General features: G+C 55.0%; 10 protein-coding genes across 10 annotated transcripts; 3 read left to right on the top strand and 7 right to left on the bottom strand.

Moving 5' to 3' along the window:
- Positions 1-208: 208 nt before the first annotated feature.
- Positions 209-914, bottom strand: B0H18DRAFT_1058535 (uncharacterized protein; the record flags this gene model as incomplete). The annotated part of the gene is made up of 3 exons (XM_048031081.1): positions 615-914; positions 436-532; positions 209-381 (listed from the first exon to the last, which is right to left on the bottom strand). Coding segments are annotated over exons 1-3 (236 nt in total), but the record flags the coding sequence as incomplete, so codon positions are not given.
- Positions 915-1,815: 901 nt separating this feature from the next.
- Positions 1,816-6,938, bottom strand: B0H18DRAFT_891602 (uncharacterized protein; the record flags this gene model as incomplete). The annotated part of the gene is made up of 2 exons (XM_048041328.1): positions 1,816-5,384; positions 5,441-6,938. The coding sequence occupies 2 exons, from the start codon at positions 6,936-6,938 to the stop codon at positions 1,816-1,818; spliced, it is 5,067 nt and encodes a 1,688-aa protein (XP_047885150.1).
- A 512-nt stretch (positions 6,939-7,450) lies between these two features.
- On the top strand, positions 7,451-8,215 carry B0H18DRAFT_961694 (uncharacterized protein; the record flags this gene model as incomplete). The annotated part of the gene is made up of 4 exons (XM_048043077.1): positions 7,451-7,690; positions 7,716-7,799; positions 7,842-7,871; positions 8,066-8,215. The coding sequence occupies 4 exons, from the start codon at positions 7,451-7,453 to the stop codon at positions 8,213-8,215; spliced, it is 504 nt and encodes a 167-aa protein (XP_047885151.1).
- Positions 8,216-9,022: 807 nt separating this feature from the next.
- B0H18DRAFT_1058550 (uncharacterized protein) lies at positions 9,023-9,578 on the bottom strand. The gene is made up of 4 exons (XM_048031082.1): positions 9,443-9,578; positions 9,244-9,265; positions 9,102-9,164; positions 9,023-9,049 (listed from the first exon to the last, which is right to left on the bottom strand). Exons 1-4 carry the CDS (start codon positions 9,535-9,537, stop codon positions 9,044-9,046), a joined length of 186 nt encoding a protein of 61 aa, XP_047885152.1. The 5' UTR covers positions 9,538-9,578; the 3' UTR covers positions 9,023-9,043.
- A 939-nt stretch (positions 9,579-10,517) lies between these two features.
- On the top strand, positions 10,518-12,279 carry B0H18DRAFT_1058557 (uncharacterized protein). Its single transcript, XM_048031083.1, has 2 exons — positions 10,518-10,910; positions 10,977-12,279. The coding sequence occupies exons 1-2, from the start codon at positions 10,631-10,633 to the stop codon at positions 12,032-12,034; spliced, it is 1,338 nt and encodes a 445-aa protein (XP_047885153.1). The 5' UTR covers positions 10,518-10,630; the 3' UTR covers positions 12,035-12,279.
- B0H18DRAFT_300922 (uncharacterized protein) lies at positions 12,261-13,396 on the bottom strand. The gene is made up of 3 exons (XM_048037452.1): positions 13,143-13,396; positions 12,728-13,090; positions 12,261-12,674 (listed from the first exon to the last, which is right to left on the bottom strand). The coding sequence occupies exons 1-3, from the start codon at positions 13,324-13,326 to the stop codon at positions 12,523-12,525; spliced, it is 699 nt and encodes a 232-aa protein (XP_047885154.1). The 5' UTR covers positions 13,327-13,396; the 3' UTR covers positions 12,261-12,522.
- A 583-nt stretch (positions 13,397-13,979) lies between these two features.
- On the top strand, positions 13,980-14,742 carry B0H18DRAFT_1088856 (uncharacterized protein; the record flags this gene model as incomplete). The annotated part of the gene is made up of 2 exons (XM_048032248.1): positions 13,980-14,222; positions 14,332-14,742. The coding sequence occupies 2 exons, from the start codon at positions 13,980-13,982 to the stop codon at positions 14,740-14,742; spliced, it is 654 nt and encodes a 217-aa protein (XP_047885155.1).
- Positions 14,743-14,808: 66 nt separating this feature from the next.
- B0H18DRAFT_300933 (beta-lactamase-like protein) lies at positions 14,809-16,562 on the bottom strand. Its single transcript, XM_048037453.1, has 7 exons — positions 16,270-16,562; positions 16,100-16,215; positions 16,022-16,047; positions 15,495-15,968; positions 15,380-15,444; positions 15,247-15,316; positions 14,809-15,190 (listed from the first exon to the last, which is right to left on the bottom strand). The coding sequence occupies exons 1-7, from the start codon at positions 16,338-16,340 to the stop codon at positions 14,939-14,941; spliced, it is 1,074 nt and encodes a 357-aa protein (XP_047885156.1). The 5' UTR covers positions 16,341-16,562; the 3' UTR covers positions 14,809-14,938.
- A 265-nt stretch (positions 16,563-16,827) lies between these two features.
- B0H18DRAFT_300982 (uncharacterized protein) lies at positions 16,828-18,382 on the bottom strand. The gene is made up of 3 exons (XM_048037454.1): positions 18,106-18,382; positions 17,344-17,418; positions 16,828-17,291 (listed from the first exon to the last, which is right to left on the bottom strand). Exons 1-3 carry the CDS (start codon positions 18,349-18,351, stop codon positions 16,908-16,910), a joined length of 705 nt encoding a protein of 234 aa, XP_047885157.1. The 5' UTR covers positions 18,352-18,382; the 3' UTR covers positions 16,828-16,907.
- Positions 18,383-19,095: 713 nt separating this feature from the next.
- On the bottom strand, positions 19,096-24,734 carry B0H18DRAFT_1058579 (Ca-transporting ATPase). The gene is made up of 18 exons (XM_048031084.1): positions 23,557-24,734; positions 23,263-23,507; positions 23,062-23,206; positions 22,874-23,008; positions 22,760-22,826; positions 22,383-22,706; positions 22,172-22,329; positions 21,558-22,115; positions 21,344-21,503; positions 21,172-21,289; positions 20,905-21,119; positions 20,646-20,857; positions 20,306-20,586; positions 20,179-20,254; positions 20,084-20,129; positions 19,884-20,034; positions 19,668-19,831; positions 19,096-19,613 (listed from the first exon to the last, which is right to left on the bottom strand). Exons 1-18 carry the CDS (start codon positions 24,610-24,612, stop codon positions 19,330-19,332), a joined length of 4,395 nt encoding a protein of 1,464 aa, XP_047885158.1. The 5' UTR covers positions 24,613-24,734; the 3' UTR covers positions 19,096-19,329.
- Positions 24,735-24,742: the final 8 nt, after the last annotated feature.

Here is a 24,742-nt window from a genome sequence, read left to right on the forward strand (position 1 = left end):
CCAGTCTTGAAGCCTCTTGAAGCTTGAAGTACGATCGCTGGTCGCTAGCAGGTTGCTAGCGTCGCGCTAGTTCCGTTGCAGACTAAATAAGCTAGCGTCGCGTATATGGTATGTAAAGAGGCCGAGCAAGCGTCAGAGACGAGTCATGGTTTGTATCTGAAGTGGAAATGGTGGTATTGATGGCAGTTAGAAGTTGTTCAGTAAGGAGTCTCTAGTACCAGCCTCTACTGTATACTAAATAGTATACCTCTGGACTCTCAACGCCGTCGACGTCTACATCGCGGCTATCCACTCTGACAGCGTCCAACACCACGACCTCAGCATGCAAAGCGGTCGTCGCTGCGTCACTGTATATGTATACCGCGACTATATATGAATGCGGTGCGTGTTGAGTGCGTGTGTCTTGCGAGCCGAACAATAACAGAGGCGATACAGTGCAGGTACGTCGAAAGCCGACGACGAATCGAAACTTTTGATTATGTAGGTGGCAGCGACCTCCAGCGACCTCGAAGATATGCGCAATGAGCCTACTACGGCGTGAAGCAGAGTGGCATTCAGGGCCAAAACGCATTTAATCTTGTTGACCCGCGCGCATTTCAGTCTCATACTGACCTGTGCACTAATATGTTGCAACTTGCAAGAGCGTCCCAGGCCATATGCGCGGCCGTGGCTCAGGCTGCCAACGGTCCAGCGAAAACATAGAGCATGTACAAGTTCGTTGGAGGCAAGTGAGTAGCTCTAGTCCTTATGGATATCAATACCCACAGCACAGTGATTATACAGGAGTCAACGGCTGCAAATGGGCAACGTTTACGTCTCATCGATCCGATATCCATGGCGCGCAGAAAGTGAGTGCACGCATCTCGTGTATCTGACATTTTGAATTCTGATGAGATGATAGAATAGGATTGAACACGTAGGTAGCAAGAGGTAGCAGCAAGGTAGCAGTGTGTCATCGTACGCTGGCTGTGGGCCTATGTCCGCGTATCACCGACTTCGGTCCATCCGACTCTAGGCCATCCAAACGCACGGCGGCCGAGCCAGTGGTATCGATATAATGCGCACGATCGTTCAGCGGGTATTAATAATGACAAGCCCGGCGCTGGTGCATGGGATGCAGTCCACTAGTGGAGGGCAAGCACTTCGCCGAATCATGGCACGACAATTTCTAAGGATGGTTCAGCCTCGTGCCTTCGCCGAAATGGGAGTTATCTGTCTACTACGACATAGACAATGCGTGAACTACTTTCGCCTTGTGTCCTTTCGCTGGCACGCTTGGTTTCACTGCAACGACGACGAGCAAGATCTTCCCTCTGTTGGATTAATTGCATCGCTTCAAGATCAATTGTGAGGCATTTGTCGGCTCGAGCAGCGAATCTGTCGTTTTAGTCTGTGGGTGCTGACGAGGCGAAGGAACCTGTGAGTAAAGAAGAGGTGTCCAGTCAAGCACACGACCTCGCATTATTACACCATCAAGTGAGGCTGAAGGCATGCAGCGTGCAAAGGTCACACTTGACAGATATTTCGATTGATAATGCATAGATCGAGCAGCTTGTATGAGACTACGTAGTGACACAAAAGAGCGAATAAACATAAGACAAGGAGACGATTCCATCTGCGACATATGATTAAGGAAAGTAGGGTTACTCTATCCTCAGCGTAGTCCATCAGTACATGTGGATGCGACACTAAGGGTATACAACGCGATAGCAATGGAGACAGTGAGACATAGCGGATTAAATAATGTCTGCGAGACGACAGGTCAGATGGAATTCCGGTACATGGACAACTAGACTTACGAGAGAAGTCGTTATGCTATGACAGAGCACTAGCCGACATGTCAGTATCTCTCCGGCCGGCTTGCAAGTATGCCAACATCGGAGTGATCAGGCTGTTCTGCCGACAGACGATATCGAGATCTCGCCCGCTCCATAGACGCTGTCGCTGTGAATGTGCTGAGCCGTCAGGCTGGACTTGCTCGTCGTCCGTGCGAGCATCAGAGCTATCGTTCAGCTCCAACTCGAACTTGCCAGGGCCATGACGATGGTATACCTTGCTTCGGGATTTCGAGCGGACGTGAAGGCTTGCGCCGTTGCTTCTGCGCTCTGCCCCAGGCCATCCATTACTATGTTGGCCGTTCAGGGCACCACGTCCGCTTGACATGCTGCCGTTAGGGGCATGCCTCTGCGAAGGTCCACCGTTTAGCCGCGCTAGCGCCTGGTCAACTGGAGACAGTGGAACTGCGTCCTCTTCGTCAGAGTTGCTGATCAATGTCTCCTGGAGGACCCTGAAGGCGAGTCTCTCGTTGGCTTTGTACGTCTTCGATGACGACCCTGACGCCTCCGCAGGTGACACCGTGGACGCCACGATGTCGATTTGACGTCTGATCGAGACTGCCCACTGGTGACGCATGAGAGGATCGTCAAGGCTGAACATGTACTTCCGCTTTGCGCCGCGGTGGTCGACGAATGCCAGTTGAAAGGTGTTACGCATGAAAGCCCGCTCGACGACCACCGTGTTACTGAGTGGCAGGCCAGAGTACAGGATCCCGTTCGGTCCAGAGCGCCACATGATGATCGACTTCGTGCCCAGCGACGTACCAGTGACGCGGAAGGACGCCTCCGAGGACTTGGAGAAATTGAGCACAGGCGGATCAAAGACCAGATCCTGACCGAATAATTGAATCGTGAGTTGTGGGTCGGGCTGCGGTATGCGCAGGATGACGGGCTCTGATTGCATGCGGTAGGTGAGGCGAGAAGGAAGGTGGCGCTTGAGGGTGACAGGGACATCAGGATGGGACGTAGACGCAGATAGGCTGCGTGCCTGCGTCAGTCTCTCCTTCCGAACCGAGGTATAGACCTTGTTCAGGAGGTCGTCACTGACCAGGCCCCTGCGGTCGAACTTTCTGAAGGCCTCGACGAAGTCGTGCGACGTGACGTTGCGCCTCGGGTAACCTGTGATTCCAGACTCCTGCGCGATAGCCCCGTGCATGACCTCGTTGAGCTGCACGATAGCACGCACAAGCCGGATGGCGAGGTCCTTATCATACGCGACGACTCCTGCATTGGCTTCGTACCACCGACTAGCGAAAGAGTCTAGAAGGTACTCCAGCGAACCTGGCTTGTTCGGGACGTTGACTGCCTGGAGGAAGACTCTGAGAGCCTTGTCGATCCTCAGAGCCGTCCAGCCAAATGTATCGACAAAGGCCTTAAGGACGACCTTAGATGTCCGACGAGACAGATACTCCCCCAGTCTCACTCTATCCAGATCCACAGTACGGAAGAGTAACTGTCCAAGAGCGGTCGGATCGTCTCTGCAGTTCGTTTTGGCAAACAACGCAGAGATGGCATGGTCAGGATCCTTTGAGAACTGCATCACAAAGTTCCCTATCACCGGATGGCGCATCTGATTGGTGTTGCTGGACAGCTTCGAGCGCGGTTCGTCTCGGTCACTGCACAAACGGAGATCGCGCAGCTGGCAGACACTCTTCACGATGAATTTCCTGTCCAGCGGACTGGGTTTGGTCGTGTCCAACAACGCATCATGATCCTGCACGATAGGCTTCGCGATGACCAAGATGTCGTTGAAGAGGAACAGGAATCTGTCTTTGACAGTGTTGGCGTTTGCCACCTGGAGGAGAGGTGAAGACATGACGAGTTTTCTTGGAGGGTCGTCGGGGTACATGGAAGCCTTCGTGCCTCGTCCAAGCACTTCCTCGAGACGCTCGAGGATGAATGCGCTTTGTGAAGGCTCCGTGCGCAGCTGGTCTGTAGAGCGATGAGACAACGATGAGTCAGAGTATGACTCGGAAGTCGAGCGGATGGGGAAGTCGTCAAGGGAGGATTGTGGGTCTGGAGTTGTCGAGGATGGTGGATCAGGCGGGGATGGGTACGAGGCGGAGAAGTCGGACGGCGATGCCACGCCATTTGATCTGCCGTAATCCACGTCTGGCCGTGGGGACAAGACTGTCTCCGGGCTAGAATCATGGCTGGGGAACACAGGAGTTGGCCCTCGTGGGGGCAGTCTCCCATCTCGCGGCTTGCCCAAGGTGGAGGTACTTGGAGGACTCAACGGCGTCGGTGACTTGCCCCGGCTAGGTTCTTCCCAATCGTTGTCTATCTCCTTTCTGTTGGGCAACAAGTCGGAGAATGACCCCTTCTTCTGTCCCATCCGTGGTCGAGTTTCCGACGGAGGCGAGCTGGAACCGCTAGTTGACGTGACAGGGGACGTCTGGGAGGAGAAAAGTTTCTTCGCGCTTAGCCACTTCTTCACGCCTTCCCGATTCATCGGCAGCTTCATCGAACCTGTAGTGCTTGCGTTTACAGGAGCAGGAACAAGATGCACACTGAAGTAATCACCTTGCGAAGTGTTCGAGTTAACAGCCGACACAGGAGGCGGCGAGGTGGCGCCGTTGAACTTTGGCAGGAGACGACTGTCGGACGCTTGATGGGAGAGCTTGCGTTCCCTGCCGTTCTCAAACTGCCATGTCGCGGTGTTCGATGAACTCGAGCTGGGTGCCTCTCCCAGGCCATTGGGCGAAGCAACATCCGGACTTGAGGCGGACGGCGTCATCGGCTTCCCTCCCTTCCCGTCGGCCTTCATGTTAGGGAACGAAGGCTTCAGGCCAGGGAAGGGGTGTAACTTGGAGTTTGTCTCGTACATCAACCTCTCCACAGGGGTCGCAGGTGGTACTGGAGAATGCAGGCCCATCTGAGCACCGGCGGGGAGAGAGAGCATGGACGTGGAAGCGGACGGCGGCTGTGTATCAGGGTGAGCGTGTTCACCCTTCTCCTTCGAAAGACTGACGCGACTATCACGACTAACACTGGAATCCGTGTTGTTGCGACGGTCCCGAGCGTTGATGCTGTTGGTGCGGGAGCGTCGGCCGCTGGCAGAGGCACTTCGGCTGATACCAAAAGTGTTCTTCACGCGCTCCCAGGCACTGGTGGGATCCGCAGGGCGTTTGATCGTAGAGTCAGTCAGCCTCGCCCGGTCCTCCCAGTCGGAGAGCTCGGCGCTAGGAACGCGGTCAAGTTGGCTGGGCGTCCCCACAGCAAGCGCCCGAGGATAAGTAACAGGGGAGATTTGCGTGTTCAATTGAAGGTCAGGTGTCGGGGATGAGAGGGGGGCTATTGGGGAGATGGGGGAAGGTACAATGTGCGAGGATGTGGGTTCGGGAGACGTCTCGAGGTCAACAACTAGGTCAGTTCGTGCTGTGAGCTGAGGCCGATCAAACGAGAGTTGCGCAGGCTGTTCGATGTCAACACTGGCCTCCTCGCCTTCCTCAACTTCGGGATCGGGATCCTGCACGTCCTCCTCTTCGTCTTCATCGTCCATGTCCTCATCGTCTTCGTCCTCCTCCACAGGTGGACGCTCAACAGGCACTAAGGATAGGGACGCTTAGCACCGGCATAGATAGCCGCAGGCATCCGTCACTTACATGGCTCAGCTACCCAACTGATCTCACTTTCGCGCTCGAAAGCAAGTCTCGACCTACTCCTTGTTTCCTGATAAGGCACCTGCTCGTCATCATCCGGGAACGGCTTCTCCTTGAAAGGAGTAGCGAATGGGCTCGCTGGGAATACCTCACGCCCAAGTCCAGCATTTCTGGACAGGAATACTGGCACTCCGATGGCGCCTGCGGGTGCTGAGTCCGTCGAAGTGCTTGATGGCGCATCGGACGAATGTGGCAAGCGAACTCCGGAAGACTGCGCGAATCCGCGCGCAGGTGTCACAGGCGGCTTGGGGAGCGGTAATTGCTCGGGTGCATCGTCCTCGTCCTCGACAACCACGCCCCGATGACCGGTGGGTTTCTCCCAGTCGTAAGTGAGGCTACCGTTCAGCTTCTTTAGCGGAGAGGCGCGGCCAGCATCTCCATTCGCCGTCGGCGGACGCGGAGGCTCCGGGACATTGAAGTTCAACGCGAGTAGCGGCGACTGTGGTACGAGCGGGGTGTTAGGCGTAGTGGAAGGAGGCTCGCGCTCTTCTCGATCGTCCACCACCGTCGAAGCACGCGAGGAAGCGCGTTTGGATCGCCGCCTCCTGCGCTTCGGTGGTAGGACCGGTGCGGGTGCCTCTTCGCCACCACTCGTCTGATCTCCGTCCGTTGCATTGATTCGGTTGCCCAGCCTGTTCAGCATGAGTCTTCGCGCGGCTAACCTCTCACCTCCAGAGACTGTGTTGTTACGCTGAAGCCGTGCGCCGCCGGGTGGGGGTGTCGCAGAAGGCGAGATGAACGCAAGGTCCACAGGTTCGCCAGTCAACTTGGACATCGCCATGGCTCTAGCTGCGCCCGCACTGTTTGATCTGTACAAACCCATCCGAGCGACGGTCTGCAAGTCGTTGAGCGTGGGCAGCGGTGTTGGAGGTTGTGTCCCTGGCATGAAAAGCGGCGAAGCGAGCAACCGCGAAGCTGGCAACATGAACGCCTGAGACGGTATAGGCGAGACAAGGACGGGCGATGGAGGCGCATCCTCTCCTGGTGCAGAGGGATAGAACTCGTCCGCGGAAGACTCGTTTGTATGGCTGGCAGAGCTGATGTGTGGCGAATGTTTCGAGGTCTTGTTCTTCATGTCCCTGGAGCCCCTCGAACGCGTCCGTGACCGCGACCTCCGCTTCGTGCGAGTCGGTGTGCTCTCCGACTGCACTGGGGTCTCTGGTGGCTGCGGTGGCGGTGTGTCCTCGACCTTCGCCTCCTCCGCCGGTGCTTCCGTCCCAGGTCCCTGGTCCGACCCTTCCTCCTGCGACTCCCGCCTTACATCCGACTCGTCCGCAATCTCCTCATCAGCCCGCCCATCATCTTCCATCCTCTCTCCCTCACTAACTGCCTCGACGTGCATCGGTGGGCGGCGCCCGTCTTTCATGCGAGGTAGTGACGCCGCACGTTTGAGCTTCGCGACAGCGGTTGCGCGCTGCTCGGCGACGGTCGACGACTCCATGATCCTGCCGGGTCTAGGGACGGAAGAGGCAGCAGTAGCCCTCGGGACTTGTAAGAATGACTGGCGTGGCTCAGCAAATTGCTCGTGAACAGTGAATCAAGAAAGTTTGTGGGTGGCAGGATCTGCGGGTCAAACATAAGTGATGGGGTGCTCTGAGACGCAGGAGAGGCTGAACAGAACAAAAGAATACTGACCGCGCACAAAGACATAAAGGCGACCAAGCGGGGAAGAAGAAAGAGGAGAAGAGGCTTTCTAGCTCGGCGCGGTCACTGTAGACAGTAGCCACAAATGGCATATCGCCAATTTAGACTTCAACGTCAACCTTGTTCGGCGTTCCCACTGCCTCGTGTCAGCGCGTGTCCTCCGTCCCTTTTTCATTCTCATTCTCTCTCCCTCTTACTTCGCACTCATGACCTCTGGATGAACGCACTGTATCTTTGCAGCTCAACAGTGGCCTTGAATTTCGCCAAGAAAATCGGCGGGAAATACAACAAAACCGCAGCCGATATACCATGCCCACGGACAAGGCGGGCTGGAAGGCTGAAGACCTGGAGACGACAAGCATCCCATCGCTACGCTTGTCTCTTGGTAGCGGTTGCCTTCGATCCTTGTCGCTGCGACTCCGTCTCAGTCTAGTCGGTGGCCATAGCACTGGGCTATTTCCATGTACTTGCAAATTACGCCAGTGCAGCTTGAGCGCCGAGCGGAAACCCGAGGCCTTCTATACTTCTCATGCTCTGGGTCATGACTCAGTTCGCGTTTGCTAGATGTCAATAGACGAGGTGTTTGCTCCCGGTAGAAAGAGCTCGCGTCGGCGTTCATCTAGCTCGTGAAGATACGGTGGAGAAGAAGCTGAATGAGGTGCGTATGCATTCACTTTATTCGCTCATATCCTGTTCCTAGACGGAAATGAACGGATTCCTCGTGATAAAGGTCCGTGCTCACACTCCTGCGCACGGAGGTCTGGTAATGTTCGGCTCAAAACTGGCCACGGCCCCGGGAGTCAGATGCCTTGAATGAATGGTGCATGCGTATGTGCTGATCCGGACAGGCAACGTCCTGCTGGTCATTTCCAGCAGTCCTGCAGCTGCCTATCTTCTTGACCCATTCTATGCATATGCATGAAGGCATCTGAAGTACCGGGCCGTTTATGGCTGTCCATAATATTTCTCCTCATGCGCCCTCTACGCGCGCGCTTCAAGGGCAGTCTTCTAGAGATGTTGCATGGCGCCTGCACAATGTACGGCATCTTGGTCACCGGACCCATAGAACGCTGAGATGCGAACCTTCTGTACGCCCCACGGGGCGTATGTAGAAGCCGGCCGTGCATGGGTCGTGTGCACGGCAAAGTCTCGTCTCACAAGTAGGTGTATGCATGTTACTTTCTCATGAACGAGACATTGCTGCTTGAATAGCTGGACATAAAACACCCATATACCCCAAGAGGCGGCGGATCGGCAGATCGGGTACACAAGGCCCCGGGGGTGGGGAGGGTGGTCGACCCTTGGATGGGCGATTCCGAAATTTTATACCAGAAGTTCGAAAAAACCGTCATACCCTCCCCAACTCGGTCGAAGTAGACCGTCGATAGTGTCGGATTAGTTGTAAATTAGCTTCCTGTCACACGCAGACAACCCTTTTTGCACGTGGCCCATTGGCTAGTCTACTTTTCGAGGTCGGTATTTTCAATCGCAGTCTAAATGTGCGTAGTGGATCGCAGGCGGAACTGTAACCTCAAGTGTGTGGCTGAGCTTGTGGCGGGTGCGTCTGCGGCGGAAGCAACAGTGCGCTCTCGTCGCGTACTACTACTAGGTCGCCGTCTTTTCCACTGCTCCTCCTCGACTGGACGATGGCGACTTTTACCGCTATCTACTGTTTCCTTTCACGGGAAGACGTTTTCAGCTAAAGACTCGAACGTTCACCCCGGGCCCTTGTGCGTGCTAACACTGTAACAGTGTTCTCGACGTACCGTTGTGCGACAACTCCAAACACGAGCACGCAAACAAGGATGTGTGAGGTTTTCGGGCTCGTTTATCGGGCGCGGCATGCTCAAGAAGGCGACGCACGTATTTTCAGTAAGTGTTGTGTGCGCGGCAGGTAGCGATTCAAAGGTATGTCCCTCGCCGTCCGTCTGCGACCTAGTGCACTTTACAGTCTGGATAGTTCATCAAGCGAGTTTGGTGTGTAGCAGCGTAACCGGAACGGCGCATTTGAGCTCGCTATTCGGTTTGTCCTCTATCTATCCCCCGAGCCTCTGGTCCTTCTCACCCATACTTTTTCGTCTGCACCTACTCGGCATGCCCTCTTCCGGATTCTCATTTGCCTCGGTATGTGTCTGCCATCTGGCACAACTGGTAGCTAGTGACCGTCAACCCGAAATTTCGTCTGTCTGCCCTCGTGCGCGTCCACTCGCCCGCTCAAATGCCTGCCCGCCAATCCACATGCTCTCCTGCACGTTCGCCCGCTCGCCCATACCCTTGCTTACGTATCCTTGTGCTGAACAGCTTGGAGGCACACACCCGTACGAATAGTTGACCGTGTGTTTGTGCACTCGCTTACTCGCGCGCACGCCCGCTTTTCTGCCCGCACACTCGCCCATCTAGCAAATGAATCTCCCGGCTCGTTCGCCTGCATGCTCGCCCGTCTGGCACCTACAATGCCACCCGCCTGCCGACTACCCGCCTGCCTGATCACCACTCTGCTTCATTGTCTGCCAACTCGGTCGTATGTATACCTGCATATCTGCGTGTCCACGTCTCCGCCTGCGCTCTCACTAAGCCACTCACACGGCGTCGAAGAATGTGCGGATGTCATAGAGCAGTGTTCACATACTCTACGTGGCTTGTAGATTTTTCAGCAATATAAAGGCACTTTTTTCACTGATTGAACGAGGGTGGGGGGTGGTCTGGAGACAGGACCGCCGAAAAATAATAATATACAGGGGGGTGGTAGGGTGGGGGGGTCCAGATATTGAAGTTTCGGAAAAAACCGGCCTTGTGTACGGAAATTTAATTCCTGCCGCCTCTTGATATACCCAGTGTGCTCAGCAACGTGCGGTGACAAAGCTATCCTGAACTCAGCGGTGGTGCGCCTGTATATTCGCCGTCTCGTCTTATGTATTGACAGGACGGGTTTGCATCACCTCGAATGGGCACCTTGGTGTCCGGGTACATTCTGAAGTTCTGAATATCAATTGTAGGTTCGACACAAACATGGTGGGTATTGGTAATTCACGATCTCAGTCTGGGATTAGATGGTGTGTTCCAAGCCTCAGGCCTCATCAAACCAAACCACCAAAATCGAGAGAATCCGATAGCTTTCTGCCTTGCACTGTGGTTTACCCACGAAATGAACACCCTTCAGGCTGTCCACCAGTGAGTCGTGTGCCCAAGGTGGACCGAACACTCGCGTCAGAGTATACGTCCATGTGTTTGCACCATTCAATCCGTAAGTAAGAATATACAACGACGCGTTCAAGTTCAGCCACAGATGTAGACGGTTGGATGCTAAATAAATTACGGCCCGGGGCAGTCCAGTAGCCACGAGGCGATCGAGATCGCCGTAGTGTCTACCGCCGCACTTGCCCCGCACTGGCACTCACCCGCCGTTCACTGTGCATCTCACTGCGTGCACTACCAGTCGCAAGTTCTGAGACGCCGACGCATCATCAAAGAGAACAGCATCTAGCAGCGATGCCTGCACCGATCGACCGATGTCCTGCTGAGGTACTCATTGGTTTCGTTGAAGCCTCAGAGCATGGGGACCGCCGTACGCTACGCACAATCAACAAAGAGTGGAAGTCTCTTGCGACGTCTCTTGCCTTCGAGTCTCTAGTGCTCAAGAATACGAGAAAGAGCGTGGCGAACATGCTCTTGCTCTTGCGCAACCGGTTGGCGAAATGGGCGAAGACGCTGGAGTACAGACTCATAGACCGATCGCCAGTTGCCTCTGCGAACGCAGGACTTATTCAAGGTAAACATGCATCGTGCCTATGGTTGTACTGGCCCATTGATGTCTTTTGTCCATCCGATGTAACAGTTGGTCAACAGGACCAGGTTGCGAAGACAATATATCAAATCATCTCAGAGCTCGGGTCACTTTTTCCCTTGCTCGAGAGCTTCCACGTCTGCCTCTTCGCAGGCCCGTACAATGACCCATTGCACATCCCAGTGTCGCCCGACGACGTCAGCAATGGCGTCTCGAAGTACGTCATGCATCATTTCAACATTCTCGACGCGCTGAGCACAATTGGGGAGACCCCGCCGCGGCATCTAAAGACGCTGTCGCTGCACAATCTCCTACCATGCCCTGAGCCTTCCATGATGGAGGAAAATTTCAAACGGCTGATGGAGCCGCTAGAAGACCTGACTCTCTCGGTACATCGCGCACGCAGCCTGGACAACCAAGACTACTGGGAAGTGTTCTGGCAGGAGTACCTCCCGGATTATGTCCTTGCCCCCGCGCAAAGCCTCACCTCCCTGTCCATGACGAGCGATCAGCCGGTCGGCTCCGTGTGGCCGGGAATCGACTTCTCTGTCCTCCACTTCCCCGCGCTGCGCCGCTTGAAGCTCGGCGGGTTCTGCTTCGACACGAGCTCCCACCTCGAGGACTTCATTATCAAACACCAAAACACCCTAACCTCGCTCGTGCTCGACTCTTGCCCCATGCACACAGGCGACGACTTCCAGAACAAAACGCCGCGGCGCAAGTGGTCTCAGGTGTTCGCTCGCTTCGACGAGGGGCTCACGGAGCTCACCTACGTGCGCGTTATGTGCAAGGACCTGCCAGTGTGGGGTCTCTACCTCGAGGATTCGCCGCGCACGGAGATGGCTCTCACCTACGAGATATCCACAACTGGCTACGGGTATATCCGGGGAGAGCCGGTGGCCGCGGCGGTTGAGAAGGATGACGACAGGGCCCTGGAGAAGTTCTATGCAACCGTGGATGCGAGGCGGCGGTCAAAAGGACTGGGCCCGCTGGCTAGTCTAGCCACAGCTCGAGCGAACGAAGGGGACGGGCTCCCCCGTCCAGACGAGCTGCCTCAGCTTCTGGAGATGATCATGTCGTCCCTAGCGGCCAGATCGCTACATTTGTAAGTAGTTTGATTTGACGAACATGTACAGTAATCGCTGCAGTCATACGCGTGTTGTACGATATTGCTCAGGAATTTCTGGCCCTACGTTGTCAACTAACAGTATTGCTTGTCAAAGTTCAATGTACAATATAGTTGCAGAGCTCGTCCGTGAAGTGTATGGACGTGGTCCCTTGCACCGAGACCAGCGCAATCGAGCATCGACTAGAGTATCCTCGAGCTCGAACGAAGAACTGCGTGACTTGCTACAACACGCCTTACTTGTTACGCAACCCTCGATTCGCCGACAAAATATGCTTTGGTGGTGATGTATAGTAGCGTGCAGTCGCCGACAGCACATTGCTCGAACGCACATGTACGGAAAGCTTCAGCAGTCTGACGCTCTAGATGGCACGTCGAACCAGGCATGACGAGATGATGCGAGCAGAGCGGGGATGCCACAGATTACAATAAACATAGCGTGAGCGTGTCTAGTACTTTTGAGGGTTAAAACTATGCAGCAGACGCTGACGGCTTCGACGCGGGCTGCTCCGCCTGAGACTCGGACAGTGTCTGAGCGGTCGCCTCGGAGGTGTGGCCACCGACGGGGGAGTCGCCAGCAGGAGGTGCGACATCCTCCTCCTCGTCATCGTCATTCATGATGTCTACATTCTCAAGCTCAATATCGAAATGAACGTGTCAGAGTGGTCATACGCACCTTCACCGTAGTGCTCCGGATGCTCCCTGAAGCAGTCCTGCATAGCCTTGAATTTTTCCACACAGTCGATACCCTTGGGCTCCTTCTCGGAGAAGACGAAGCACGAGAAAGCCTCGCGGAACTGCAAACCGCAAGGGCCGTGTGCCATTCCACCGAGACAAGGACAGTCCCAGTTGATTTCTCCAGTAACGGGGTTGTACGCGCCGCCGCCGCTCTCGGACTCTTCTTCGGCGTGCTCGCGCATGTCCGTTGGGTCAGTCAGAGACTCTTCTAGCGAGGCTTCCTCTGGGTCTGCCTGACGTGCGCCTGCCACGGCGTCGGGTGCATCTGCAACCTTAGCTCCTGCGGAGGCATGTTTCGAAGCTGGAGACATTCAATTAGAATCTGACATTTCTACAACAAAAGGCGTGCGTACAAGTAGCCACTGAGTCCAGCGCAATCTTATCCCCTTGCAATGTTCTCCAAGCAAGATATGTCGCGACCACCGCCGACCCTGCGACAACGGCACCGGCGCGGCTAGGACGTGAGGCTGCCGTTGAACGTGGCGCTGTGTGTAGACAGCGGCGGAGTGGTACCTTTGCAGCGATTGTCCTGAACATATTTGCGTGTCACGAAGAGCAGGTAGCGTAGAAAGTGTGCGCAGACAGGATGAGGGTGGCGGCAAGGAACGCGAGTCTGTCCGGCCAAGCTTCGGCGACTTTCGAATTACCCAATCCCGGTTTCAGGCTTACCAAGCTAGTGATGAGTAACAAAAGGGTAAGTAAGCAGTGGTAAGCAACCACGCTGACCGTGTTCAAACGTTTCTTACTTGGTGTACTGGCGGTAACAACAGTATGTTATTGGTGTGTTACACATCGTTTCACTGTTACTTGCCACATCGGTGGGCAAGTTGCCACAACGCAGGTTCATCGACATCCTACAGATATTGCCATATATAGTTTGAGTCAGAAGCTTGTAACGAATAAGTACTAGCATGTCAGTGAAAGTGAAGAGATCTATCATAACTTCCAGCTACATACTCTGTGCGCTTCCCCCTCCCCCCTCCTCCTCCTCCTCCTCCTCCTCCTCAGGTGATGATCGAGATTCATGATAAATAGATACATACAACGATCATAGCAAACCGCGGCCATTCGAGCCACAACAATCATAACGTCTTCCGCCATCCGCGTTCATCGAGTCAATTGTTGTTCACGAGTGTCGGGATCGCTCTAGTGTATCTCCCACCCTAAAAGAACAACAACACCAGTCCATCATGCCTGCCTCTCGGACTTCCGCCCGCCCGTCGAGGATCGAAGCCCAACGCGAACAAGGACAGGGCTCCGCATCGCAACAGCGCCCTCGTTGTCTCAACAGGGGAGACGAGTATCTGATGGAACTCGTGCCAGGGTACAAGCCTAAAGCCGATGAAGAATTCAAAGAATTCTTGAGGGGCTTGGGGGGCGACAAGGCCACCGACGACAACATGCACGAATACATCGAAGGATTCAACGCTGCCGTTGAGGATATCATTTAAGGACCGGGTGTAAATGTTATAGGGGTGAGTTCATCGTTACTCTCGTTGTCTGACGTGTTGAGATGTACTCACAACAATTATCGTGGGGCAGGCGAAGCCACAGCCTGACGACAGGAACGTATACATTGTGTCGATCCCGAACTCCGACCTCGTCATCCGTATTTGGGACGGAGGCATGAGTGGGTACAGGGCGTTTTGTCTCGATTTCTTCGACACACGTCGACGCACCCCCGTCAACCTTCCCCCAGGCTTCTCGCTCTGGCCAAGTGTGGCTAATGCCCCGAGCGTGTTCACGATGGGAGGTCGACTCAGTTCATGGGAGAATGCGTTCGGCAAGCGAGGCAGGCAAATCCCCTTAGGAACGGAGAAATGGAGTGTTCCGGAGGGATCGTACATCACCCTCAAGAGGCGCAACCACCCAGAGTTCACCTTCGCCATCCCGGTGAGGCAGACACAGTATCATGAAGCGATTGTGCAGCCCGTGCTTGGCGCCGATTATTAGTGCCAACTTATCTTCTGTACACACTGAGCATCCTCTGTAACTACTTTACAACACCCTATAGCGCGTATTCCCCTTCCGTATGAGATGGTGTACTCCTTGGTGGTGACTGCACTGTACAATCTATATTCCGCCCTGTACGTTACAGAGATACACAAATTCAGACTGGTGGTTCGACATCAGGGCAGACCTCTCTGGCTTATTGAACAGACGGAGGAAAGACGTGCTTTTCCGCTTCACGATCCCCAGTCACCTCAAACTTATGACCTACGCCGGCAGGGACACACCCCTCGCCCAGCGCATGCTCCAACGCTACCTTGGCCGCGAAACCACTGCAATGCATCGGCAGCACGTACGTTGGTGCCGGGCGCAGCTTGTTGGCCAGGAATTCCACCGTGGGCTCGATGCGTGGCACGAGGTCAGTCCCTGCAAGATGCAATCCACCGATGATCTGAAAGTGGTTCATCAGCTAATGGTCAGTATTTGGAGAAGACTTGTCGTACTGACCATATAGATCGGCCTCGAGAACTTCGCTACCGCATCCTTGACCACGTTGACTATACCAGCATGGGAGCAACTGCAAGGCAAAGATTGACTGTGAGCGTATGTTACAATTCACAGTGGTGCAAATGACACTCACGCAGAGAAGAGTACCAGCCCCTTACCGGCAACATCGATGGCAGCGTATCTTTCGTCCATGATATGCTGCGAATGGTCAGTCGCTCGGACGCAGCGGGACTCGACAGAGATCAAACCTCTTCGGGTACCCAATCCGTCTTTCCCTCTTGCTCGGTCCACCTCACCGCGCCGGGTAACCCTGTCTCGAACTCTGTCACCCTCGGGATCTCACCGCTGACCCACACCGTGCTACCCGCTACCGCATGCCCCTCCGCATGTGTCTCCGGCACACCGCCGAGCTGACGGATCTCGTCGAACGTCGGGTCATTGGGCATCCGTCCGATGACCTTCCCCTGGACGGAGATGCCGCGCGCGACGGGGCGGTCTGGGTGCAGGTCGACGACGCACGGCGAGCGGCAGGCCTCCTGCGCGCGGATGCGAAGGAAAGAGAGCATCCCGCCGCTGTGATCGGCGTGCCAGTGCGAGAGGACGATCCGCTCGACCTTGTGCGTGTCGACCTGCAACGCGGCGACGTTCCGCGCGATCGCGCGCGAGTCTGGGCCTGTGTCGAAGAGCGTGAAGTGCGCCGCCTCGCCCTCGATTTGCGTCTCCTGCGTGCGGTACCCATCAGCACTGGTACACCTGCAAGATTCAGGAGACGAACGATGAGAGCTGAGAACCCATGCGCGCCTACGGAGCGATGTTCAGAGAGTTGTACGACTAGATCTCGAAACACACTCACCGCAGCAGCAATTCTCCAGATCCACGAAAGGCGCCCCGGTGACATCGTCCACCGGAGGGTTATGTGAGAGGTGCTGCTTCATTTCATGGGTGAAGCCCGGAGGCAACTTCGTCATCCTGGCGCACGCGCATCAGCCATAGTCTAACCACCTGCGACTCGAGAGCACTGACCATTCTATGCAATTGTCAACGACGAAAGTCACAGAGAACTTGTCAACGGATCTGAGAGGTAAGCTAGCCATCGCGCGGATGTTTTTGGGAGGACTGGTGAACGAGAGTTCCTTATATCCTACGCGGGAGCTTTGCGCCGATGCTTAGCGTTTCAATGTCAGTCAGGAGTGTGCGAGACCCCTGTTTATGTAGATTGCCCATTCCGAATGAGCTGGAGTCTAACTTAGTTCTGGTCGGGCACCGCGTCATAGGAAACGTGATCGTTAGATAAGCAGCATGACCCTGCCGCCGTGTTTGAAAGTCCAAGCAGGAGGTGAGATCTTGAGAGCGCAGGGACAGGCAGCGTGCAGACAGCAACAAAGCAGGCTCTGCTCGCGAAGACATCAGGGCTAGCGTAAGTCATCAGTTGCCGGGAAATCATCGAGTATTTGCCACAAGCCCAGGCGGTTAGAGTACATGCATCCGTAGGATTGGCCATCCTCCGGAACAGACAAGCAAATAACGCAAAATTGTAAGAGTCGAAACTGACTATGTCCGTCGAACAACTCTAGATGGAACCCACTGATATCACCATTACGCCTTCCTGCAGAACAAGCCATCGTCATCAGCGGGGACGTCCAGCGAAACTACATACAAACTCACCCCATGCCACCATAGCCCATGCCAGCGCCCTGCTCAGCAAGCTTGCGCTGACGGAACGCCTGCAAAAACCAGCGTAAACCCCCATGACACGCGCGCACCAGTCGAAGCCGACTCACCCTACGATAGCGCATGCGCTCAAAGTGTTGGAACACGATCACAAGCAACATGGTCCCGGTGATGACGCAGAAGACGATCAGGCCGACAGGAAGGATGAGAATGTGCCGGCCGGGGATGACGAAAGTCTTCGCCGCGTCGGACACGGCCGTCTTGGACACAGCGGCGGCGCTCGCCGACGAGGCAGCGCTCACGCTGGCAGCAGCACCGCCTGCCCCGTTGTTGATAGCGCCGACGGCACTGGTAGCAGAGGCTGCTGCGGTACCCTGCGTTGTCATGTGAGTACCAACCACATGGGGAAAGACATACTAAACACACCGTTGCGCTCGCGGCGACGGACGGGGCAGCGGTACCAGTAGCCAAGATAGCGGAGGAGTCGATGGAAGAAGTACCCTGCGCGATGGGAATGTGAGCGTCAATAAATTCTGATGTGGAAGCAGTCAACGAGCGCGGGCCACGATCATGCACTGCGCAAGACTGAACACTGTCGAAGACAACTCTCAGAACACACATGCCTATGCAAATTCTATGTCACTGTGGCTTCGTGGGGCTTTAGCTCGATACTGCAGCGGGCAATCTGGAGACGATTTGTCGACTGCCAGACCCAGCACCTACAGGGTGTACCATGTCACAGTCGTCCGCGCCCGCCGTGCGAAGGCGGCGACACTAGTCACGCCCCACGCCGCTTTGAGTTACATTCGATGATATCGCCATGGCTTGCCAGATAAGGAGGAACCTCCGAGCGACGAACTTGAGACCCCTGCCTCATGTCAAACCCTGGTAACAGAGCCTGACATGATTGGCCAAGCGATATAAAGCACGTGGTGGAACACATTCGGCGTAGTCAACCGGATGTGCCTCGTTTCTCGCCGGCATGAAGTATTCATAATTCGAAGGTAATCGGACAGCAGGGTGCTGAGCAACGAGGCCTCATCGTTCTTGAGTCAACAGCACCTCATGGGCTCCGGGGAGCACTTCGCAGTCAATACCATGAGCAGTGACTTTCCGGCGATAGCACAATTCGGGGCAGTGGCCCGATACTCGCTGAAACGAGACGACATTAATCGGCAGAGTACTCACAACAACGACGATGGCAGGAGGTCCAGTGGCAGCCGGAGGAGCAGAGGCAGCCGGAGGAGCAGAGGCAGCTGGAGGAGCAGAGGCAGCTGGAGGAGCAGAGGGAGCAGCCGCTGCGCCGGAGCCACCAGACGAGGAACTGATGGCAGACAATGTGCATGACTTGACTTCCTGGTAGTTACCGTCCGGGTTCGGGGTGAGCGTAATCTGGCAGGTCTCCAGCATGGGACCACTTGGCCTGCGATGCATTGCGGAGCATGAGCGCGAGGTTAGAACGCAACAAGGCTCTCCACGTACATCTGGATAGTCTCGGTCGTCGTAACCATAGTCGGGGTAGCTGCCTGGCGCGGCGCCATCAGGATACGGTCGGGCCCGACAGGTGCGCCATTGACGAAGCCAGAGAAGGACAAGGAGAGGAGGCAGACGAGGAATGCTGTTGCGGGTGAGCCGAGCATCTTGGAACGAGGTTCGAGGTGATAATGGGCTGAGTAGGTGCAAATGAGCGGAGACTGGCTCCTGCGTTCGACACTAGGACGGCGGAAGGAAGACAAGGAATGGACAAGCCCCCAGGGCAGAAAGGGTATCGACCCAGAAGTGACGGGAGAGAAAGAGATCGAGGAGGAGGAAGAGGACGAGGATGGGAACGCGACCCAATTATCCGGGCTATTTGCACAAGCCAAGTTTATGTGTTGTGCGCTACTTGCCTCATCTTAGATTCCTGAGATCGAATGCCGATTGTAGACCATTGCGGGATGTGAAGCTACAATAGCATCTGAGCCTTCCAATTTATACTCCGATTACCGGCAGCGAGAGATGCAACCGGCAACTGCCAAGGCATCCGTCGCAACCGAACGGTCGAGATTCGACTGCGGACCGCCTCCGTCAACGGAAGACATCCCCGGCGTGATGGACCACTGGTCACCGATAGTGACCATAGAACGAGTGGGATGACGGATTGACAGGCGCAGTGACTGTTTGCGCCATCTGATAACTTAGTTGAAAGGGCCGAACACCCTCAGGTTGTACGCCCAAGGCCAACTTGAAGTCTCAATACCAAGGATGAAAAGTATGTTTGCACGACAGCATTGAATATAGTAACACAGCCAACGACATGTAACATAACGTCAATCACGGCTCCCCGTATCAGAGGATTACAGAGGCATTGTTCGGCGGAACGCACATACGGGCTAATGGCAGGAGCTCATCAATCCAAAGGCATCGCCGCCGTCATCGCATGCCTCCCTCCACAGCTTTGTACATCTTACCGTTCTTCACACGTTGGTGCTGACGAAATTCCATGAGATACCCGACCATCCTTGAGACGGCCTGAGTCGCCCACTGCTCGTACGCCATGGACAGCGCGATGTTGACAATGACCATGACCAGGATAGATGTTCGTGCAGAGGGTGGGAGCGGAACGAGCTCCAACAGGCTGGCGACCGGACGGGGAGGGGATAACAAGACGAGCATGTTGAACAGCGACAGAACGATGATGGACATCATGAGGAGACCTGTGACGGTGCATCAGCTATGGCCGCTCGGACAAGCAGCAATAGATCAATCACCATTTGTCCACATTGGCCGGCGGTAAGGAGGCCCGATACTGAAGACTGCTGCCACCAGGATGTACTGGAAACACGATACCAGGAACAGCGTGGAGTTCTCAAAGTTGGTCGCCTCCAACTTGTTGTCATCTGCGCTTGGGTCATTCGGAGGTGGCGGTTGATACCTGTCATGCACTGGTGAGCATGGGACGCGCAAGTCAGACTGATAAGACGTACCATTCCTGTCGTCGTACCCAAATGAATGCCCAGAATTGTAATGTCGACGTGATGATGATTTGACCAGCGAGGCTCGAGAGTACCTTCTTGGAAACTAGGCTGGCGGTCGGACGCTTGGGGTGTATTTTCGGGAAGGGTGCGGTGCGACCCACTGAGGCGGTGTCAGGGCAGAACAGTGGACTTTTCTGACCCGGACTCACTGGTGACAGCGATGGGTATGATGATGAACAGGTCGATGTACAGAAACTGAAAGCATTATGAGCAGCCAATCAAGTTGCATTCATGAAGAGCGTACCTGGAAATCACCCAGAGACGATGCGAAGGAGTATAGCAATGTGATCGTGGTGAACTGGATCAGCGAATACAGTGCCCTTCACAATCACATCAGAAACCAATCTTCGACAACTAAACCCAACACTCACATATACTTGAAGCAGCTGAAGCTCGTCACGAGGGCTGCGCGCCCCTCCTTGATCACTTCGAGCACGCAGTTAATATCAGGTGTCCGACTTGTGAACGGCGCAGCCACAGAGGCTTCCGCCTCCGATAGCGACAATCCAACGTCCGCTGCCTTGAGCGCAGCACAGTCGTTTGCACCATCTCCGCACATCAGGACGGTGTATCCCAGCCCTTGCAAGCGCTCGACAACCTCATTCTTTTCGTCCGGCGACATCCTTGCATAAACCTGACACTTGACGAGCATCTGGGAAGACGATATGTGTGAGACTGGATGTCTCAGAGAGTGATGGATGGCAGGCTTACGCGCTGAAGTGTCTCTAAAGGCGCATGATTCACCATCCAGCGAAACACGTCTCCGGAAATGGCAAGTGTATAATCGTGGAAGTCAAGCTCGTCCTCGTCGACGGTATGATGCGCAGGAGGAGGTAGAGGCTTGAGGCTGTAGTCGTCAAGCTCCCAAGCAACGTCATCCGTACATGGCCACCTCAGCTTCGACAAAGGCGTGCTCGCATTGCCTGGTGCATGTCAATACGGGTGCTGTCCAGTTCAACGGCTTTCTTACCTCGGATGAATACTGGAGAGAAGACATGTGCAGCGGGATTGATGAGGCCGCATTCCCTAGCTACGCTCACAGCAGTTAGTGGATTGTCGCCCGTGATCATCCTGCATGCGAAGTGCGCAGCACGCAGAGCCTGTATGGCTGGCGTCGTCCCGGGTTTCAACTTGTTTTCGAAAATGACTAGACCAAGGAAGCGGAGGCCGGACTCAGCTTGCTCACTGTCTCGCACGTCAAAATCGGTGAATGAGTTTGACTGTTATTGAAGCGTACCGCTTCAGCTTCTGAGCTTTCAGCCACGTCAACGCTTCCACGCTCTTCCCCGCGATGGCAATGACTCGATATCCACGTTGTGTGTAGTAAGACAGGAGGTCCTCGTAGTCTTGCGGGACTGGATGATTATGTGAGGTTGCGACCCACCGATGACCGGAGAACGTTGACTTACAGGAGTCCTTGTCACAGATGTCTGCCATGACCTCCGGAGCCCCTTTGACATAGATCTCCATACTATGGCTCTTGAGCCGCTTGACAACGACGCTCATCCTGCGCAGAGCAGAGACGAATTCGAAGGCGCGAATAACACCCAGTTCAAGGAAGTGCGCATGCTATCTCTCAGTCAACCTGTGTAATTGCCGACGAGCAGGTGTGATAGAGCATACCCTGCCGCCTTTAAGCGCGTCTTCAACCCTGAATTGAGCGCTCCCAGGTGGTCGCACCACTGTCTGCACCAGAGCAGCCGGGCGGTCGCCTCCAGCACGACTCTTGATGACACCGGTACCAGCGAGATCTCCTTCCTCTAGTGTCCACTTCGTGAATTCGAACATCTTAACGTCAAGCGGGTCTCCGATGACCTCGCCGTTGACTTTCTTCAGAGAATGGCAGGTCGCCAGCGCGTAGAGGAAATTCGCCTTATGCTGACTGTAGGGCAAGTCGTGGATGTCCTCGAGGAGCTCGCCGAAGCTGTCCGTATTTCGCTCGATGGCGCGCACGCCGAGGATATCGAGTCCATCTTCCGTGAGCGTGCCAGTCTTGTCGAAGCAGCAGACGTTGATCTGCCCGGCGACATTAACGCGGCTTGGGGAGATGCAGAAGATGCCCAGCTTTCGAAGTCGGCTGATTGCGAAGCTGGTGCCAATGGAGAGCGTGGCGGGAAGAGCAGGAGGTACGACCACGGTGATGAGATCTAGCGCTCGAATGAGTATGGTATGCCACGGAACCTTTGAACGGACTTAGTTCGCGCGTCATGACAACAGAAGAGAATGACTACACGCACTCCTAGCCTGACGAACTGAACGGCACTTGCACAGAAGCCCAACCCAGCGACGCCCGTCAATACCAATATGAACCTTATGGAGTCTCGATAGAACTTGAAGCCCATGGGCTTGGGGAACAACATAGATCGGACCAGGGCTCCCTTCGTAGTGTTGAACCCTAAGTGACATGTTAACATATAGTGGTAAGATGGAACGCGCCTCAGAGCTTACCGGTCCTCACCACGAGCCCTAGAGCTGGTGTCCTGAGGCTTCCATCAGCAGCCAGAGAACCTCTCACACGGACGACGCGGGTCCCTGCATAGAGGAAGCTCTTCGCGCTATCGCCACTGACGTCCCTGTCGTCCTTGTACCTAGCAAGGTCTGCATCCTTGACGGGTACCTTTCCTACAGGGACACTCTCTCCCGTGAGCATACTCTCGTTGACGATGGCATCACCCGACAAAAGGAACATGTCAGCGGGCAAAACAGACAATGGAGGATCGATCAAGTTGACAATATCTCCAGAAACGAGGGTTGACGACTCTCGCTCAATCCCTGCAAAGCAAAGGGGTCAGTGCAAATATTGAAAGAACCCACGGAAACCTTACATCCATTGTCTACGTAGACATTGACGGGACACGAGAATCTAGACATTTCTCGCATGCGAGCAATAGTCTAAAAGTAGGTCAGTGTGTGAGTGATGGGTGCCGCGGGGTACTCGCCTTCTTCGTCTCGACAAGAGTGGTCGTGATACTGATGGCCGATATCAAGAGGATGCAGAACGCGTAATAGTAGTAATCATCCAAGGACCACAGAATGATACTAGCAATTTGGAATACATAGAATGGGTGGATGACCTGTTCGCTTGCTCAGCCTCTGAGGACCGCCAAGGGCATAGGTGTACACGTACCTCCTCAATTAGTAGGGCAATCGTGGATTTCCCTTCTATCTCTATGGCGTTGAGCCCGAACAGTGTACGTCGCTGGGTTTGGACTTCCATGGTTAACCCATGTTGAACAGAGCTGACACCCGTCCAGTCTGGATCTCGCCAATCTCTGATACAAGATTGTCAACTCTTATATTGTAGCAATACACCTGAGCGAGTACGTACTTCACAGGGGAAAACAACCCCGTCCGAGGATCTAGCGCAAATCGAGTATACCGATAATCCACGACTAGAAGAGTATCAAGTTTCTGCGAAACATCGCCGTTTCCGTTCTGGATCTGAGTACGCGAAGGCCGCCTTGACAGCGGCAGGCGGGCAGCGGGGTCGACCAGCGAGGGGAATACTGTCGAAAGGTCGTACGGGTAGTCTAGTGTTTGTAGTTGTATTAAGGCAAGATCTCTGTATACAGTCTTTGATCCATTGGCACTATGAACGTCGAGAAGCCAGTAGTACACGCACCTCAGCGACAACAAAACCATTTTGCGCGTCTTTGAAAGCCTTCTCGTGGGCGACCCAACGCAGCCACAATCGAGGGAACCAGTGTCCGAGCAACGCTAATATACCGCAGGTCAAAATGCAGCAGGCTCTCCAAGCCCACTGGTTCCATGCGACAATTTCGAATCCAATGAAGCGTATGTCAGTGTCTTCGTCCGCAAGGTGGATAATTTGTCTGCTAGGCGGCCCGGGAGGTGGGGGCTCCAGTACCTCAAAGTCGCCTATCTCTAGTCTGGTCTCCCCACCGAAGATATCGTCACCAGCAAGTAGAGGTAGTCCAGGTCCGCCGCTCGGCGATGGGGGATACGAGCCAAAGTCAAGCTCGCTATCGCTGGCCATTGCACGCAGTTCATCGACATCCTCGGAGCCTTCGCTTTCATCTTCCTCCCCAGACGAGTAGCCCCACCTGCTGTCCCCCTCATCCCCCGATTCGACCGCGTAGTCTGAACTAGCCTCGGAGCGCCTGCTGCTGTGTCGCCGGAGTAGTCTCGTTCTGGATGTACGGCTCGCAATTGACGGACGGCGACTACGAGGTGGTGATTCAATGACCGTAGCATTCCTCGTGAACATGCTTGCGATGTTCTCGAGGACGCCGTGCTTCTGCGGTGGGGGAGAAGAAGGCCTGCTGGCACGCCTCCTGGCCATACCATGGCTCTCTGGCTCACCGTCGTCTTCTCCTGCAGAGTGGTCGTCACCAAAATCAACGGAGCCATACGAAGTCTTGCTGGGGCTACGATGCAGACTGGTCCTGGAACGGCTCCCACCGCCATCCTCGCTTCCCCTGCGCGACCTCGATGTTCGAGACCAAGCGTCGCTGCTTCGCCGGTGGTCTAGGGACATCCTCGAGGCACTGCTGGGATTCACACAGTGGCCCGGTCCGTCGAACATTGTGCCTTCGCCATCTGCTCCATATCTAGAGTCTCGTCTTCCTCTCGCGCTTGCCGTTAAGGCTTGTTGGATGTCGATGGCCGAGGCACCTTCAGTATAGTCATGGCGCTCATTGCCTCCAGATGATGCCATATAGAGGGTAGGATAGATGCGCAGGACTACGGAGAGTCCAAATAGAGATCAGACAAGCGAGTCGCAGAGGAGGGTGGGGGACACCGGGAACATTCACTGTTTGGGAGGTGGGCGTCGACAAATGACGCTC

The sequence above is a fragment of the Fomitopsis serialis genome (genome assembly GCF_022376445.1).
Source record: "Fomitopsis serialis strain Sig1Antser10 chromosome Unknown B0H18scaffold_287, whole genome shotgun sequence".
Classification (NCBI taxonomy): Eukaryota; Fungi; Basidiomycota; class Agaricomycetes; order Polyporales; family Fomitopsidaceae; genus Fomitopsis; species Fomitopsis serialis.

Bases quoted from the DNA above. Each gene is read 5' to 3' on its own strand.
- B0H18DRAFT_1058550 (XM_048031082.1), bottom strand. From the start codon at position 9,537: ATGGGCGAGTGTGCGGGCAGAAAAGCGGGCGTGCGCGCGAGTAAGCGA. The intron at 9,266-9,442 runs CTGTTCAGCACA...GCAGACACATAC, and splicing joins TACGGGTGTGTGCCTCCAAG to CGAGGCAAATGAGAATCCGG. The intron at 9,165-9,243 runs GAGGGCATGCCG...TAGAGGACAAAC, and splicing joins AGGCAAATGAGAATCCGGAA to CGAATAGCGAGCTCAAATGC.
- B0H18DRAFT_1058557 (XM_048031083.1), top strand. From the start codon at position 10,631: ATGCCTGCACCGATCGACCGATGTCCTGCTGAGGTACTCATTGGTTTC. The intron at 10,911-10,976 runs GTAAACATGCAT...CCGATGTAACAG, and splicing joins GAACGCAGGACTTATTCAAG to TTGGTCAACAGGACCAGGTT.
- B0H18DRAFT_300922 (XM_048037452.1), bottom strand. From the start codon at position 13,326: ATGTTCAGGACAATCGCTGCAAAGGTACCACTCCGCCGCTGTCTACAC. The intron at 13,091-13,142 runs GTACGCACGCCT...GAATGTCTCCAG, and splicing joins GCTGGACTCAGTGGCTACTT to CTTCGAAACATGCCTCCGCA. The intron at 12,675-12,727 runs GTGCGTATGACC...TTGAGAATGTAG, and splicing joins TCCGGAGCACTACGGTGAAG to ACATCATGAATGACGATGAC.
- B0H18DRAFT_300933 (XM_048037453.1), bottom strand. From the start codon at position 16,340: ATGGCTAGCTTACCTCTCAGATCCGTTGACAAGTTCTCTGTGACTTTC. The intron at 16,216-16,269 runs GTCAGTGCTCTC...CGCGTGCGCCAG, and splicing joins GTTGACAATTGCATAGAATG to GATGACGAAGTTGCCTCCGG. The intron at 16,048-16,099 runs GTGAGTGTGTTT...ATCGCTCCGTAG, and splicing joins TCTGGAGAATTGCTGCTGCG to GCGCGCATGGGTTCTCAGCT.
- B0H18DRAFT_300982 (XM_048037454.1), bottom strand. From the start codon at position 18,351: ATGCATCGCAGGCCAAGTGGTCCCATGCTGGAGACCTGCCAGATTACG. The intron at 17,419-18,105 runs GTGAGTACTCTG...CCCATCGCGCAG, and splicing joins CTCCTGCCATCGTCGTTGTT to GGTACTTCTTCCATCGACTC. The intron at 17,292-17,343 runs GTGTGTTTAGTA...ATGACAACGCAG, and splicing joins CCGTCGCCGCGAGCGCAACG to GGTACCGCAGCAGCCTCTGC.
- B0H18DRAFT_1058579 (XM_048031084.1), bottom strand. From the start codon at position 24,612: ATGGCATCATCTGGAGGCAATGAGCGCCATGACTATACTGAAGGTGCC. The intron at 21,290-21,343 runs GTAAGTCAACGT...ATAATCATCCAG, and splicing joins CATCTGTGACAAGGACTCCT to TCCCGCAAGACTACGAGGAC. The intron at 19,614-19,667 runs GTGATTGATCTA...GCACCGTCACAG, and splicing joins CCGGCCAATGTGGACAAATG to GTCTCCTCATGATGTCCATC.